This window comes from Naegleria lovaniensis, assembly GCF_003324165.1.
Source record: "Naegleria lovaniensis strain ATCC 30569 chromosome Unknown tig024, whole genome shotgun sequence".
Taxonomy (NCBI): domain Eukaryota; phylum Heterolobosea; class Eutetramitea; order Acrasida; family Naegleriidae; genus Naegleria; species Naegleria lovaniensis.
The window spans coordinates 269,260-286,761 of NW_025407846.1; the positions used below are offsets into that span (position 1 = coordinate 269,260).

Sequence of the window (17,502 nt, forward strand, 5' to 3'; positions counted from 1 at the left end):
AAATGAAAAGCCTCCAACACCCAACAAGTCCTCTTTCCGAAGTGTCATCGTGGCAGAGTAATGACTCAAACCACAGTTTAATATCATCCTTTATTTCAAAAATTAGAGGTGAGTGGATCATTCAATGAGTTTGAGGCGCGATGGCAACAGATCATGTTCTCATCATTAGAAAAGTTTTCATCAACTAATCATGAGCTTGTGAGGCATCTCATGATCCTTCATCATAACAAGGTCATTTACAGAGAAGACACAAATAGTACATTATCACCATGTGTCATTACATCTCCTGCTCTCCTCACGGATCAAATGTTCAACGAGAGTCATGTCATTTCACCCATATCGTCATCGAGCACTCCCCACCAGCAAGCAAATTCTCAACTTTCCGAGCAGCAACAGCAACTACCATGCTTATCACGCATTGAATGGAGTGATGGATGCAAGTTCATAATCACACAAAGGTTGTCACCCTCTCAAAATACAATTATTGCCACAACGATGCATCAAAGACAAAGTATGATTTTATCACAAATATTTTCAAATTGTTTTTTAGTATTGAGGTTTGATCGAATGCATGGAGTGAACATGAATAAGGTCCTACAAGATGCTATTAGTTTTATTGGTGATTTATTGGAATTATGAAAACTGTTAGCGTTTTAAAATATTTTTTTAAGAACCACAACTCCACAGTGCGCGCACAGCCATTTTTGACACCTCAGAAACTCAAAGAGAAATTCAATGTTATTTCGAATGATGATTTGCATCAAATGTTTACGGTTGAACTGTAACTTCGTTGAAGAGAAATTATGCTTATTACTGACTTTTCCCTTTACTCAACTTGCGTTTGGTTGAATTGACTTGGTCCATTATGCTTAAAATTTTGGATAACAGATTTTGAATAGATTCTTTGTGTTATAAAAACTCGAACACTCAGTCCGATAGGTAGCTTGCTCGATCGTTTAAAATATTTTTCTCTCTCATCACCATAAATTCCATCCATTTTGAATTCAATAGACCAATCGTTCCTTCCTTGATTTGCCCAACAATTCTCTCCGCTTGTGTCATGATTTGCAACACCCATGTAAGTCTCTTTTTACCATCTCCTTCCTCTGGGCTAGCGTGTTTTCTATTGATGATATCAAATTGAATACCTAGCAGTTCAAGTAGAAATTCAAATATGAGTAAAAGGAGTGGTTTCGATTGAATCAAAATAGAATAGAATTTACGATGGGGAGTTCTCGCCTTTCGTTCATTGATCAATATGCAGTGCTCCTTATACCTGTCTTGCAGGGCTTGTAATGCTGATTCCAAATGTTCAACAATTCTTACTAAAATATCAATATTACTGATTTGTTGACCTGGATAGTGAAAATGGTTAAAATATGTGAGAGGAATGTTTGTGAAGAGAATGGAGCTCAAATCAGTATTTGAATGCTTGGATGTCATGTTTGGATACTTTTTGGTTAAATACATGCAACAATCTCTCACAGTGAACTGGACATTCTTGGGAGTTCCCTTTTTAAAATTATTTTCAATTTTTAAAATTAATTCATTCAGTTTGGATTCATCCAGATTGGATTCTTGTAGCATTTCTTCTTGATTTAAATTCTTGGAAAGTGAGAATCCTTCTCTATTCATGACACAAGTATAATCTTGCAATTCTTTAACAACAGTATTGACATTGGTTTCATTCTCACTGTCGTCATAATTTTTACAAATATAATAGGAATGAGTGTCCATGAGTTTTGTTCGCAATTGGTTCCATACTCGAATGAATTTTGTTCGAATATCATAAAAACTATACGATGGAGTAGATCTATTCAGAAAATGCTGCATCGTGTGAAAGAGCGACGAGGCATGGGAGGAACAAGTGTTTTCATTCATCATTTCATTGGTCGAATGTTTCATGAAAGAGTCTTCACACTTTGAGAATAATTCCATCTTGTTGTGTGAAAGTTGTACACATAATACTAAAAATATTAGAAAATAATGTTGAACTAATTGAGGATTCAATTGATTGAGAACTTGGCAATGAGCAATTTTGTCTCTCAATCTGGGTCCCTATTAATTTTGTTGAAATTTCAGTATTTGAAATCACATGAAAATGTTATTCACACCAACATTTAGAACTTCATTCTACATACTCCATAAAATATGAAGGAATCCATCAAACAATCTCCAACACTCTCATGTAAAATATTGAATATCTCATTGGGTGTTAAACGAGCTTGTTCACTGACACTAGTAGCTACTGCATTCGTAGATGTGGAAGCTTCATTGAATGTTGTTTCGATCGTTCAACTATTAACACTATCACTGCTACTACTACTACTACTACTTACTCATCTTATTCACACCTAATATGGTATCACTATATATTGAGGTTTCTAAATGGTTTCCAAATATAACTTCAAGAGTACTAAAAAATTCTTCGTTTTGAGCGCACCAAGTTCTTTCATCAACTTTCTCATTTCCTGCAACGTAGAGTCTTCTCAGAGCGGATTCAAATTGTGGAAACAATAAACACAAGGATAATTGTAGATCAATTTGACTTTTTTCTGTAATTCCTTTTTTAAGAAATCGAAATGCATTTCCAATAATTCTACGTCGAGTAGGAATAACAAAATAGGATGAATCTAGAATATGGTTAATCATAGATTCATCTTGAGAGTGCATGTATAACAATAGACCTTTTTGATATTCAAATAATTGTGAAAATTCTTCACCACTCATATCATTTCTTGGTTTCAACATAAATTTTTTTCTAAATTCATATTCCTGTGATGGTACTACAGTATTGCTGTTGTTGGGAAGAGAATGATCATTGTTTGTATCTCTCTTCTCATCATGACATGAATAATAGAGAGCCACGTGTCTACATGCTGTGAAATAAATTTTCCATAAAAAATTTAAATAACATTCATGAAGTTCACTCTCATCTAGAAATCCATGATACAACACATTTCTCAAATTGAGACCTTTTGGTGGTCCCATAAACACCTTTCAAATATGTACAATTTCGAATTTATGATTAATATTGTATACAAGATATAAATGATTAATATTGTATACAATATATAAATGATTATGATTAATATTGTATACAATGATTGCCAATGATTCAAAACATACCTTGATACAATTTAATAATTTCAAAGGAATGACTCTTTTCAATGCTTCACATTCCAAAATTTCTGTCAAAGTTACGGGAATGACAATTTCATTGGATTGTTTACCATATTCTTGAATTGAAACAGAATATACAATGGATGTCATTAAATGTTCCACTAGAGTTGATAAAAAACTGAATATAGCATAATTATTGATTTTTGGATTTTCCATATAAATTTGTTGTAAATATTTGAGAGAATCTACAGGTTGTTGACAGAGTTGTAAATCCCTTAAAATATTTTCTCGTTCACTTTGATACAAGTTGTTTTGATCCTTATTCTCCAATAGAATAGAAATTAACCCAAAATTCTTTTCAATGAGAAAACAAGCTTTGCATACATCTCGAAGTTTGATCGATGCCTGTACAAAGTTACTAGTTAATACTTGTTGATGATTATTTGTAGAATTCATAGTTTCACTAGTAGAATTTATCACTTCCAATGATGGTGTTGTTATGAATCGTTCATTGTCTGAAGAGAGATTAAAAAGAGGAAATCCTTCATCGTTTATGATTTCTTCATGTTGAGAATTGAATTCCACACTTTCCAAACGCAATAAACCACTCTTCTCATCTATATAGTTTTTCACTTGTTGAATGAGTACACTCTCATTGTGTTGATTCCATTCACTGGATTTACAAACTAATTTTGAAACTGACATGGAAAGACATGACAAGTATTCGTCCATCACAAAAATAACATTATTTTCTTGTTGATAGGCACTTTCTTCATGTTCTTGCAATGATTGTAAATGTTGATCTAATTCTTGTTGTAATTGTGATTTGAGAGTTTCATATTCATCAATGGAGGATGGAAAATTAGAAGAATTCAACAACGAAGATGACTGGTTATTTAAAATTTGAATATTATAATTATAAATAAAATGATTTAAAAGAGGATGAGATCGATGTGGAAGGAGAGAATTATGAATAGGCTGTTGTTGTTGTTGTGTTTCGGATCCGTTCGGTTGCAACATGTTAGGATGCAAGTTCAGAAAATATTTTTTTTTTCAAAAAGTTTTCGTTCAATCTTGTTGGTGCACCTTTTTCTCATCAGGTGCGTTAGAAAATTATGAACTTGTCCTCGAGGACAATGAGAATCAAGCCCAACTTTAGTTCAATCTCTCTCCTCATTAAAAAAATGAAAGAAATCCTCTCTCTGAATTTTGGACAAGCTGGATGTCAAATAGGAAACTCTAATTACCATCTCTTTGCACAAGAGTATGGAATGATGATTCCATGTAGAGACCATCACAAGGATTCTCATCACCAACACCAACACCAACAACCACAACAACAACAAGAAGAATTATTCATGGATGAGAGATATTACAAGGTGTTGTATGAGGAATGGGATCCTGGAAGTGGTTCAGACCATCATTCAAGTAGCATGCAGTCATATTATTATTATACACCAAGAAGTTTATTCATGGATTTAGACTCTTCGAATCTTGATTCCATTCGGGTCAGAAATCGTCAATCATCCTCCAATGCAGTTCATTATCGACCTGATTCATTCATTGGTGGTCAAGAAGATGCTTCCAGTGTTTGTACAAGAGCCAAGTATTCCATGGGAAGAATCCTATTAGACTCATGCATGGAGAGTATTCGAAAATATTTAGAGAGATGTGATCGATTGGATAGTCTATGGATACATGCTGGTTTGGGAGGTGGCTCAGGTTCAGGTCTTACTTCTCTCATCATGGAACAACTTGGTTGTGATCTCAATAAGGTTACGAAAATATTCATTCCAGTCATGCCTTCTCCTCAACGATCCAATGTGATTGTAGAGCCTTATAATGTAGTATTGGGATTGAAAGATTTACATGACAAGGTGGATGCATCGATCGTGTTGGATAATGAAGCATTGTATCATTATGTTTCTCATTGGAAGAATGAAGTAGTAGGAGTAGGAATAGGAGGAATAGGAGGAGAGGAATTAATTATTCACAATTAAATGAAATTATATCACATGCTGTTTCATCTTTGACCAGTGGTGTGAGATTCAACCAAAACTCGATTACTAGTTATGGAGATATGAAATCATTGGTTAGAAATATGGTGCCTTACCCTACATTGAATTTTTTAACATGTTCTCTCGTGCCCTTACAGAACCATTCATCCATTGTTAGTAAGAATGAAATGATGACGATACCACAATCTACCATGCAATGTTTTGAACCTTGCTCTTTATTAACGAGTGTGAATTTGAAAGAAGGAAAGTATATGAATGTTTCTTTGAAGTATTGTGGAAATGTATCCATGAAAGAAGTGAATCAAAGCATCCAATGTTTAAAGAGAAGTGGAATTGTTCATGATCATGCTGTTCCTTGGACTCGAGTTGGGGTTCATTGTGAAACAGTGTCAAAGAGCAAGACATTGGGTTCAAATCATGAGACAAGTATAATTAGCATGCTTGCAAACTCAACAGTTATGGGAGGTGTATTTGACAGAATTATGAACAAGTGCGACAAGTTATATGGTAAGTTTCTTGTTCATTCTTTGAATCAATGATGTCAACACATCCAATCTATGAAAACACAACTTTTCCAAATAATTTTTTGTTTATTACATGATGATACATCATCATGACCATCATCCAATACACCCTTCATGATTCTGTTAGATAAACGAGCCTATGTTCATTGGTTTGTGGGTGAAGGTATGGAAAGTGGTGAATTTGAGGAAGCAAGAGAAGTGGTTAGGAATTTAGCCTTTGATTATCACAATATGGAGAATATGGAACAATAATTCAACCCATGACCAAAATGAGACTTTTGTTAGAAAAAGATGGATGACCCAAAACAACAGCAACTCTCTCTTGACATTTTCATTCCAACTCGTTGAATTGGATCGAGATGCAAATTGTATTCATTCATCTCTGCACATTATATTCATTCATTGACCTCTCCGTATATTCCAACTCATCATCTTGACATTATTTCATCCTATACATGCATCAAATTCATTGAATGATACATTCATGCATGGATCTAATCATTCCATATAGATTACAATTGCAATCGTTGGAATCTTCTCTCAGTATCCAACATGACATTTTCAATAATGGTCATCATGTTATCAAACAAAGTGAGAGGTAAATAATTGTGTGGAATTTGTTTAGCTTCATCGACAAAGATCATCTTTCCGAGAGCATGAATTTGAGATTGTGTAATGTTGAGTGGTGATGTTCCATTCTCTGAAATGAACGTGTTGAATATTTCAATGGCCAATTTGATTCTCTCTGATACTCGATATTCAGTCTTGTAAGTGAATTCTACCATTTCCCAAAATAGAATATTCTGTGAAGATTGTTCAGTTGCACAATAATGTTTGAATTGAGTTCGAAGATCATCTCGTTCCAGAGTCTTTTTGAGTGATGATACATTTGCATTTCGATTCTCTCTCAATTTCATATCATATTGCAATAATAAATGTTGTTGATAAGAAATGGAAAGAACATCTTGTGATGTAAAGTTACCACTTTGAATCATTAAATCTTTGAGATAGGCAATGGCACAATCCAATCGTAATTGTCTCGTTTTCAAAATATAAGCAATGAGAATGGTATAACATGCTTCAAATATTTTGATGTCTTCAAAATCAATACTTGAACCACTTGTAGAGCTTGAATGAGTGGTTACCGTGTTGTTGTTGTTAGTGTTGTTATTATTATTGCTATTGTTGTTATTATTATTATTATTATTATTGTTATTGCTTGTTGAACCAACAAGTGTTTTCATGTCCTCTTGTAACATTCCGATATTACCTCCCAGGGTGGGTAGTGATGATGATGACTGAGTAGGATTGTTATTAGTATTACTAGTACTATTATTATTATTAGTATTACTATTATTATTAGTAGTACTATTAGTACTAGAACTATTGTTATAACTAGTAGTAGTACTATGATTACTATTATTAGATTTGACAACACTTGTGGCAAGTAGTGATAAATCTCTCTCATAAACTTGTGAATTCATCACATGAGATGGATTATATTCTGTTAATAAACAACGATCATTGGATTTTTCAAGCCATTTCGTACATTCATCCAATTTCTCAAAATTCAATCGGTGATTGGCAGGTAAAAAGACCAACAAGTATTCAATGTTGGGATCGTGCAATTTGTAAGTCTTGTAAAGATATTCAGAGAATCGACTTGGATCTAAACCATCCAATAATTTACAACGTTCATTCGATTCACTAATGACTTGAAGAATGTGTGTGACTTGATGTTGTTTCATGTCTTTGGAAATACATTTGTGTAAATGTAACACATTGGAATCACAAAATAGAATAGATCCATAAATATTCGTAGTAAAGTGAGTATGGTCCCAATCAATCTTATCATTCATCGTATAGATGTGATTGAATAGAGAATAACAATTCACATGTTTCAATTTGCTTGAAAATTGTTTCCATGATTGCTGAATGCGTTGTTGTTCTTTGGTCGTGAAGAAATTATAGGCACAATCTAAAATTCTTAATTCATTGAGTTTAAATGGATTGGATTTGATATTGGTTGGTTGTTGTTGTTGTTGTTGTATTGTCTGTATTGTCTGAATGGATTGTGTTGGCTGTATTGTCTGTTGTTGATCACGTTGTTGTTGTGTTGGTGTTGGTGTTGTCTGAATTGTCTGAATGGATTGTTGTTGTTGATCACGTTGTTGTTGTTGTTGTTGATTATGATTATTCTCTTGTAATTCCAAAAGTGGTCGTGCAACAACAAAACTCGTCAAATAATTTCGATTCACACTCAAATGATGTAAATATTTGAGAGAGAACCATTGTTCGCTTTCCAAGTCGTGTGAAGTGAGACCACATCCAGAGAGATCAAGAGTTTCTAAATTTTCACATTGTAATATACAATCTAGATTTGATTTTTCTGAACGTGTGATACCATCAGTTTCTGAACGTGTGATACAATCAGTTTCTGAACGTGTGATACAATCAGTTTCTGAACGTGTGATACAATCGATGGACCATTCAATGGTAGGATTATAACTCAAATTCAAGTAATAGAGAGTTTCTGAGAGTAATTCCAATCCTCTTAATGATTTCACTCGATTGAATGATAAATTAATCGATTCAATTCTCTTTAAAGATGTTAATTCTTGAATGGATGTTGCATCTAAAAAGTTGGATTCAAACGTCAAATCATTATGAGCCAATGAAAGACTTTTCAAATATTTCATTCCAATGAAAAGTTTAGATGGTAATTTTCGTAAGGCATTAAAACTCAAATCTAAACTTTTCAATTGAGTCATTCCACTCAATGCATCACTTTCAATACTCTCTAAATAATTGTGAGATAAATCAAGATTGGTTAAAGTGGAATAAATTTTCTCTAAAAGAGTTCCTCTTGGAATGTGTGAAATTGAATTGTGACTTAGATTTAAATTTTCAATCACTGGTGTACAATATTCATTGCTAGATGTTAATGGAATGAATTTCACCTGATTACATGAAATGTCTAAATATTCAATACTCGATAAACTCATGAGAGAATGAATAGATCCCTTAATAAAGCAATTTCTAATGTCCAATGCTCTTAAAAAGGATAATCCTCGTATGGTGGATGGCAAATCATCGTCATCCTTCTCATCTTTGGAATCATGTTGTTGTGGTTGTGGTTGTGTTGGCTGTATTGATTGTTGCTGTTGTTGTTGTTGTTCTACCATTCGAGATAAATTAAAAGGTCCATTATTACTCATTCTGAGATATTTCAATTTTGGAAAACGTCTCAACCATTCCAATGGAAAATGAAGAATTCCACAATGACTAATATCTAATTCAGTAATACTGTGATGAAAATGATCGGTGTGAAATTGACATGCACTCGCTTGATATCTCTTCAATAAAATGTCCATATTGTCCGAGTGGTTGAGAAGTTGTTCTTGAAGATCTTCAGTGTTTCGTCGAGTCATGACTCGAGAGAAGCGAGGAGATTTCTTTGTAGTAGTAGTATTAGTGTTATTATTATTATTGATAGTAGTAGAAGTTGTAGTAGTATTCGGAGAATTGGAAGAGCATTCATCCAATGTTCCTGGAATGGTACAACACAATTCATCCATTTGACCACTTTCATCTCTTGAAAGAGTATTATTCCATTGAAAGAGTTGAGATAAATTGAGTGTGGAACGATTATTATTCAAGGTTAAAAGTGAACTAGTTATAGTCGAATTAGAAGCACCAGTTGCAATGCTATTCACACCATTCACAGTAGAAGTAGTACCACCAATACTTGAACTACCAGTAATAGTAGTAGTAGGTAACATGTTGGGTGAAGTTGCACTACTACTATTCACACTACTACCAGTAATAGCACCACTACTACTCAGAGTGGAAGGGACGAGTCTCGGTGAAGAAGGTGGTAATATGGAGGGTGAACCATGTGGTGGTGGTTGTTGGTGTGGAAAGAGTGTCGTATTCCATAAAAGTGATGAAACTTGTTCATTCATAAATAAATTATAATTTCCAGACAAGTCTAAAATTTCCAAAACACGTAAATCATCTAAACATGTTGGATAACCTCCATATAATTTGTTGTAACTCAAATTGAGATATCGAAGAGAGTTGGCAAGAGGTTTATGAGCTTTGGAGTTTTGAGAAGTTGTGGAAGTCAATAAACTCGAGCGATGATCTGTGTTGCTATTACTGTTGCTATTGTTGCTATTATTATTTGTATTATTAATAATGATGGATGATGAATGATTTGAATGATCTTGATGAAAAGTTGACTTTTTCTTTGCACCTTTTCTAAATTTGACATTATTCATACTCTCAATTTTGTTAAACGATAAATCCAAATGTGTTAATTGTTTCATCTTTCTCAATGGATCACTGAATTGTGTGAAATTATTGGATGATAAATTCAATTCTTTTAAATTTTTAAGTTTGTAAAACTTTTCTGGTAATTCCTCAAGTGCATTGTGTGACAAGTTGAGAGAATGTAAATGTTTTCGAAATGTATCATCTTCACACACTAATTTCACATGTTTTTTTGAAATGTTACAATTCACTAATGCCAAATGTTTCAAATAAGAATTGAGTTTGGAATGATGATTCCATTTGCCAAATTGTTTTTCACTCAAATTGACAAAAAAGTAAAATTTAGAATGCCCTTGCAAATATAAAGATTCTAGAGACGGAAATTCACATTGAATCTATGTAAAATAAATTCAAGTACAACAAATTTGTTTTTCACACACACATCCATGAATGCCAAATGTCATCATGATTCATGTGATGATTCATAGTTGTTTCGAGAGGCAAGTCACCACCAATGAACATTTCCATCATATTACGTCATGATCATCATTGCACATGTAGTTGTTTAAAATAAATTCACTCACACATCACCACCGACTCGTTACTTACTTTTTGAAAAGTTGTCAAATTAAAATCTTCATCTTCCTTCACAACAATATTAATTTCTTTGATAGAACTCTGAGCGCTAGTATTATTATTATTGGTTGCAAGTAGTAACCGTAGTGATGGATCCATAATTTGTTGTACGGAAGTGATGATGGATGTGGTGGTTTGTGGTGGAATGAGAGAGAGAAGAGTACCACTTCGAGATACAAGTCGTGTGTTGTTGTTACTATTATTACTCGTCGTCGTCGAGGTGTTGGAAAGGTTATTGGTGTGTGGAGTGTTGTTGTTTGTGCTGCTACTACTGCTACTCGAAGAGAGATGATGGTTTGAATGATTATTATTTTGAGACATGACGGGAGAAGAAGAATGAGAGAAGCTCAAATGTCTGGAAAGAAGACCTTTCTGTGGTGTAGAGGGTCGGCTGAAGAACGAGGACATGTGTGTGTCTTTGGCGTATTTTTCAAAGTGTTGTCTTTCTCTCCAATCGTTGATAACATGACAGTTGAAATGATGACAATGCGGGGTTTGCATTGGCCTTGGAAGGAAAGTGTTATACATGAGTAACATGGTTTGATTTCTCATCCTAAAAAGCACTTGTTGGGCTCTGACGGTGAAGCAAGAACGAAGCTTTCTTGGACATTAACCTCATGGCCTAACTTTCATAATTTTCTTTCAAAAAGCAAAAGTTTTACTCCCCCAAGTGGGCTCGAACCACTGACCTGCAGATTAACAGTCTGACGCTCTACCGACTGAGCTATGGGGGAATTACATATTATTATTGTTTTTATTTTTAACATATGATAAATAACCTAATTCATGAAGGTTCAAGAATCGTTGGTTGAACTGTGCGGAAACAAGCAATTCTTTAAAAAAACCGTTTAACTTTTGCAACCCTAACTTGCATCACTTCCTCCAACGATAGCGCTTTTCCATTACTTTCGGAACAACATGAAACCGACCGGAAGTAGGGTCATTGATTTTCAAATTAAATTAGCGCGATATACAGAAAAGCAATTAAATTTAGCGCTCAAAGTTTCAAATTATCAACAAAACAATATTGTCATATTATTGTTTGACAATTTAACTCAATCCATCGATTCGGAATATCAAGCACAGTTATCTTTAATTGCTAATACTCCTTTTCCTCCTTCTCCTCACATTCCTCAAAAATCGCAAACGTTGGTGACGTCATTATCCTTGAATGATCATCTTCATGAGCACAATAAGAATCATCAAATTCCTTCATCACCCTCAACCACTGTATTATATTCTACAAAATACTTTTATCACATTCTTGCTGACTATTATTACAACAATCCACATGAATCAGAAAAATTACAACGAATTTGTTTAGCACTTTTAACCAATCAATATTTGCCCTCAATATTTGCATTATTATTTTACAGATGGATGTTTGATGCAAATTCTCAATCTTTGAGCTTGATTCATATTAATATATTTTTAAAAGGTGTCAATCGACTATTTTGGTCTGATGTACAAAACAAAACTCTAAAGTATGCTAGTTTATATAGGGTAAGTTTTTGTTATTACTATTCAGTTTGAAACTCTTCATTATTTGGTAAAACTGCATTTCAAACAGTTCATTCAAAATGATGTCCTTCTTCATGGAGATTTTTCATGCTTTTTTGATCCTATTAATCCATATTCTTCATTTCATACTATGAAACATTATAGTGATAACAGTGAAGATGACGGATATGTCACACCAGATTTAGATTCCAAAGATTTAGAAAATGTCATGAAATCTCCAGTGATGGACGAATTCAAAGATATTCGCTCTTCATCTTCTTCTTCCTCTCAGACTGATGATGACGAGGCCATTGTCAATATTCAAAATGTGATTCAGACCAAGAAAATTGATTTGATTAGTTTAATCGCTAAATATTATTTTTATTATGAAAATCGTGATTCTCGATACAAACTAAAACCATACATCATTCAACTCTCAAAGAAATGTGCAATGGATCCATCAGAATCGCTTCTCTTCAATGAAATGGAAAAGAAGAATAGAAAATATAATTCAAATTCTCAGATTGATCATTTTTCTAATGAGAATTTGAATACATTAGACGAAAAACTTAATTTCATGTTTGTTCTTATTAGTGACATGTTTGTAAATGAGAATATTGCATTTCTCTCTCACGTTTCTGATGAAGAAATTATTCTAAGCCTTCTCACTCGATTTAAGTTATTTTCAGAATTAGAAATTACAAGTCGAACCATGGTCAAATTACAAGCAGCTATTTATGCATTCACACGACCTGGAACTCCTTATTTTCCTTCACGAGCCGTTCGGCACAAAGCAACATCGACTCTTGATGAATTATTTCCAAGTGGAAAATATGCACGTTGGTGGCTCTCTACATCATTTCGATTATTGTATTATGGTTGGCCAATGTCTCTATTGAATTGGGTGAAAAACAAGTGTTATCAAATTGTACAAGCACCAATTCATGCTTGGGAATTTTTATCACGACAATTCACATTTGAACCTCCCCAGTTGGTTCTGCAATACGATGGACGTTTGTGTAATGATTCAGATTATCTCAATTCGAGTACAGATGAAGAGGCAGACGATCATACGACCTATTCCATAACATTTAACAAGTAGTAGAGCGATGGATGTATATTGATTCTCTCAAAGAAGCTTATTCTTTGATGGGTTCGCCTTTGGTTCTCCAAAAACTTTGATGGGTTCGATCAAGTGAGGGGAATGAAAAACGCTTCACGAAAAAAAAAATGTCCGCTACAACCAATACCAGTGAAAAATCGAGAGCCATCAAACGACCCTTTCAAGTCCGAAACACTCTGACATGCAATGATGAAAGTTTGATATGGCTCGATGATGCAACACTAAAACAATATAAATTAATCATAGATCAATACACTGTACTTTCACTAGATTATATTCCGAATTGCGTTTCTTTGGAATCATCACAGCAGTCTTCCATCATTTCATCATCTACTTCTCTTCAAGATGATTCACCCCTACCAAAAATTAAAATTAAATTATATGCGAAAATTAAATTAGATAAATCAATGACCACAAAACAGGCCATTATTTCCTCTCATTTGTTTGAACAAATGAGAAATAGAATTTTAAAAGAATTTCCTAAAGAAATTATCACCTTTCCCGCTGATTCTCAACTATTGATTTATATATCAAATCAAGTACATAGAGATGAAATTCCAAAATGCAACAAATTAGAACTTGTTTTACATCATTCAAATAATTCTCCAATTTTGACCCAAATATTACGTAATACCAAGCTATTGAAAGAATTGCTAAATGCAAAGTCGAAACGATATAATTCGTGTTTTCAATCACACTGTATATATAGGATAGATATTTTAGAAATGATACTCTATTTTGAAATGATTGGATATTCAATGGATAACAAAGAGCTATTACTATTTACCATGTCAGAAACATGCTCGTTAAAGGTTGAGTCAACACAAATGCAGGAGAAAGTAACTGCACAGGTCATCCCTGCTACCACCTCTATTCTTCCTCCCGTATCATTCCACACTCTTGTGAAATCCATCACTTCACATCCCCATGTTCCAATTTATCACGAAATTATTTCTCAATTAATATATCTTATTCTCAACGAAGACGCACATATTATCATTCACGGAGAGCAGGGTGTTGGAAAAAACTATCTCGTTCATCACACACTCTCACAACTTGAGCCATTAATGGCCAAACAAGGAATTTATATTGAGAAGAATGAAATATCTGCAAGCGAATTATTTCATGGAGGTGTTGGTGAAAGTGAAAACGCATTTAAACAACTATTAATTTCAAAGCCAATGATCGATCACTCGAAAATATGTCATTCTATGATCAAAATTATTGTCATTGACGATATAGATAATATTCTAACAAGTAATAGCAGATATGAGAGTGGAAGGGTGGACCGAAGTATGATTTCTGAGCTCATTCACTTTTTTGATATTCACTCTTTGAAGAACTCCAAGAAGAAAACTATTGACCCAAGTGCCAATCATTTCAAAACCATTCTTATTGGACTTACAAGCGATATTGATCGAATAGATGGCTCATTGATTCGATCTAATCGATTTTCCAGGCTTCTCGAGTTAAAAGTGCCGTCTCCACAACAGCGTTTGAAAATATTGAAATTTATCATTTCAAAATTCAATCCTACCATGTTACTGAATGATGAACACTTTCTCTCCAACATGTACACCTGTCAGTTAGAATCTCAAGGGTTTGTGTGGTCTGATTTTGTCAAATTGCAAAGTTTGATTGAATTAGAGAAAATGGAAAATCCACAACAATCACTGGATTGGAACTCGTTTAAACGTTTCATTATGAAATGCAAACCCAAATCCAATTCACTACAGGAACCAATTCATTCTTCTGCCACGACAGATTCAACATCAAGTCCTACTTCCATGCAGGATCACTTTTCAATGAATTTGGCAGGAATAGATTCTATTATTGATCAAGTGAAATTATCTGTGATTTATCCATTTTTACATTATGAAAAATATGTGAAATTAGGGATTCAAGCTCCAAAAGGAATGCTCATTTATGGACCCAATGGAACTGGTAAAACACTTCTAGCCACATGTATTGCAAGAGAATGTAAAGCCAATTTCATTAGTGTTCAATGCCCAGATATTCTCAGTAAGGTTGTTGGAGAGAGTAGTAAGGCCATTAAGCAATTATTTGTGACGGCAAGACAATGCGCTCCATGTATTCTGTTTTTTGATCAATTTGATGCCATTGCAAGGAGTAGAAATGATGAGAGTTCCAGTAATTCGAGTGATAAAATGTTAAGCACCTTATTGATTGAAATGGATGGAGTTCATCAACATCGAATGAGTGCTATTTCATCATCACGTCGATTGAAAAATAATAATAATAATGGAATGAACAACAATCATGAAGATTTTAATCACCAGGAAAATGATACAAGGCAGGAGAACCATGAATGGTGTGAAGATGACCAAGAAGATCACTCCGACCTGTTCACATCCATGATTCAAAACGATAATGTATTCATTCTTGCAGCTACCAATAGAATGGATTTATTAGATAGTGCAGTATTAAGACCAGGTCGTATTGATCAACACATTTATCTGCCGTTACCCAATGAAGATTCAAGAGTTGAAATTTTAAAGCTTAAAACGCAAGGAATGCCCATTCAAGATCATGAAACATGCATTCGAGAAATGGCACAACGTACTCAAAATTTCTCAGGTGCTGATTTAGATAATTTATGTCGAGAGGCTGCCATGCTTTGTCTTCGAGAAAACATGCAAAATGAGAAGATTACAATGAAGCATTTTGAAATGGCTTTGCAATCGATTAAAAAGTGAAATGTTAAAAAGGAATCAGAGATTTCAGTGTGATCCTTAAACCAATGGTTAAAATCTTTGATGTTTCAGAGAAGAAAACAACGGCAAGATAAGAAAAAAATGGCTCCAGAAAACATGAACAACCCACAAGCACCAAAAAAACCAAAATTTTCGCAACACAAAGCCTCGACTGCTTCTACAAATGTGGAAGAAACATTTGAATTAAAATATGGAGAAGGAATTGCATTCCGAAACGAACATTCTACTCTCCGATTGACCGTTAAAAGTGGGTGCATTGATATTTTCGGAACCGAATTTAAAGAGAGTCAATTTGTTGAATTTGCACATCCCGAAAAATCATTTCATGTGATCGGACTCAATACTCATCACGACGGAAATACATTGATTCAAATTCAACATTCTTCACAAGATGTTATTTCTCTTCTCAATGATCCATCCTACATTGCATTCCATCAAGGATTAATTGAAATGTTTGAAAATATTTCAAAACAAATTGAACATGTAAGATTGTTGGTGGTTGGACCGACAGATTCTGGTAAATCAACAATTTGCAAAATTCTCTTTAATCATGCCATGTTTTCATCTAGTACTGATTTGCAAAGAATTTGTTTTTTCTCAGACATTGACGTTGGACAAAATCAAGTTTCACTTCCAGGAACCATGGGATTGAGTGTGGCATCTTCCAGTGGAAGTGGTAGCATCGATAAAGAAAGCAGCAGTATGGAAACAAATAGCAACACAAGTGAAATTGTGTACACCAAAGAATTATCTGTCTCACATCAAGCTCCACTCGAGCTCATTCCACACAAACATGTTTTTTACTTTGGGGATATCTCACCTAAAAACACTATTTATTATAATTACATTTGCCAAAGAATTTATGAAAAGTACGAGTCTATTTTACAAGAGAATGAACGAGTGAACAAGTCCTTTTTGGTGATGAATACATGTGGATGGGTTGAAGGTCAAGGTTATTCAATTCTATTGAAGGCAATCAAGTCTTGCAAAATTACACATGTTCTATCAATGGATGAACAAACATTCAAGAGCCTCAAGAAAGATACTGCCGAAAGTGGAGTTGAAATTATTTATAAACAAAAGAGTAGTCAAGTTAAAAAGAGAAATACCAATTTCAGGAAGGAAACAAGAAACAATTCGATCATGTCCTATTTTTCCAAGCCCCTCAATACATTGACGCTGTCATTGGATGATGTTCAAATGTGTATGCTTGATTACAAGACTCAAACAAGTGCTGTAAGTAGAGTAGAACAATGGAGTATCGGTATCTAACATGCATACAGCGAGCTCTTGACCTTTCAGACAAGTCTCTGAATAGAATTTGCGCTATTTCAACAGCTAATTCCGTCGATCAAGTGTTGAACCAGGAAATATTTTGCTTTATTGTTCTGGAACAATTTAACTCTGAGAAGAAAACTGTAAAGCTTTTATTACCAGCATCCAAAGACAAGAAGGAAATAGAGAAATTGCCAAAGCCAATATTCCTTCTCAGTGGTTCAGTTATGTTCAAGTAATGACTTGAACGTCGTCATTTCTCAGTGCAACATGTAGAGATGAGTACTGGACAA

At 34.0% G+C, this 17,502-nt stretch overlaps 8 protein-coding genes across 8 annotated transcripts; 6 read left to right on the forward strand and 2 right to left on the reverse strand.

The window, feature by feature from the left end:
* Nucleotides 1–2: 2 nt before the first annotated feature.
* C9374_005467 (uncharacterized protein) lies at nt 3–639 on the forward strand (the record flags this gene model as incomplete). Its single annotated transcript, XM_044695220.1, has 2 exons — nt 3–108; nt 170–639. 2 exons carry the CDS (start codon nt 3–5, stop codon nt 637–639), a joined length of 576 nt encoding a protein of 191 aa, XP_044547944.1.
* Nucleotides 640–927: 288 nt separating this feature from the next.
* On the reverse strand, nt 928–4,143 carry C9374_005468 (uncharacterized protein; the record flags this gene model as incomplete). Its single annotated transcript, XM_044695221.1, has 4 exons — nt 928–2,058; nt 2,142–2,269; nt 2,340–2,997; nt 3,130–4,143. 4 exons carry the CDS (start codon nt 4,141–4,143, stop codon nt 928–930), a joined length of 2,931 nt encoding a protein of 976 aa, XP_044547945.1.
* Nucleotides 4,144–4,307: 164 nt separating this feature from the next.
* On the forward strand, nt 4,308–5,123 carry C9374_005469 (uncharacterized protein; the record flags this gene model as incomplete). The annotated part of the gene is made up of 1 exon (XM_044695222.1): nt 4,308–5,123. The coding sequence occupies one exon, from the start codon at nt 4,308–4,310 to the stop codon at nt 5,121–5,123; it is 816 nt and encodes a 271-aa protein (XP_044547946.1).
* An 80-nt stretch (nt 5,124–5,203) lies between these two features.
* Nucleotides 5,204–5,917, forward strand: C9374_005470 (uncharacterized protein; the record flags this gene model as incomplete). Its single annotated transcript, XM_044695224.1, has 2 exons — nt 5,204–5,648; nt 5,793–5,917. 2 exons carry the CDS (start codon nt 5,204–5,206, stop codon nt 5,915–5,917), a joined length of 570 nt encoding a protein of 189 aa, XP_044547947.1.
* A 260-nt stretch (nt 5,918–6,177) lies between these two features.
* Nucleotides 6,178–10,984, reverse strand: C9374_005471 (uncharacterized protein; the record flags this gene model as incomplete). The annotated part of the gene is made up of 2 exons (XM_044695225.1): nt 6,178–10,335; nt 10,550–10,984. The coding sequence occupies 2 exons, from the start codon at nt 10,982–10,984 to the stop codon at nt 6,178–6,180; spliced, it is 4,593 nt and encodes a 1,530-aa protein (XP_044547948.1).
* Nucleotides 10,985–11,494: 510 nt separating this feature from the next.
* C9374_005472 (uncharacterized protein) lies at nt 11,495–13,178 on the forward strand (the record flags this gene model as incomplete). The annotated part of the gene is made up of 2 exons (XM_044695226.1): nt 11,495–12,079; nt 12,147–13,178. 2 exons carry the CDS (start codon nt 11,495–11,497, stop codon nt 13,176–13,178), a joined length of 1,617 nt encoding a protein of 538 aa, XP_044547949.1.
* A 128-nt stretch (nt 13,179–13,306) lies between these two features.
* On the forward strand, nt 13,307–15,916 carry C9374_005473 (uncharacterized protein; the record flags this gene model as incomplete). The annotated part of the gene is made up of 1 exon (XM_044695227.1): nt 13,307–15,916. The coding sequence occupies one exon, from the start codon at nt 13,307–13,309 to the stop codon at nt 15,914–15,916; it is 2,610 nt and encodes an 869-aa protein (XP_044547950.1).
* Nucleotides 15,917–16,015: 99 nt separating this feature from the next.
* Nucleotides 16,016–17,448, forward strand: C9374_005474 (uncharacterized protein; the record flags this gene model as incomplete). Its single annotated transcript, XM_044695228.1, has 2 exons — nt 16,016–17,170; nt 17,218–17,448. The coding sequence occupies 2 exons, from the start codon at nt 16,016–16,018 to the stop codon at nt 17,446–17,448; spliced, it is 1,386 nt and encodes a 461-aa protein (XP_044547951.1).
* Nucleotides 17,449–17,502: the final 54 nt, after the last annotated feature.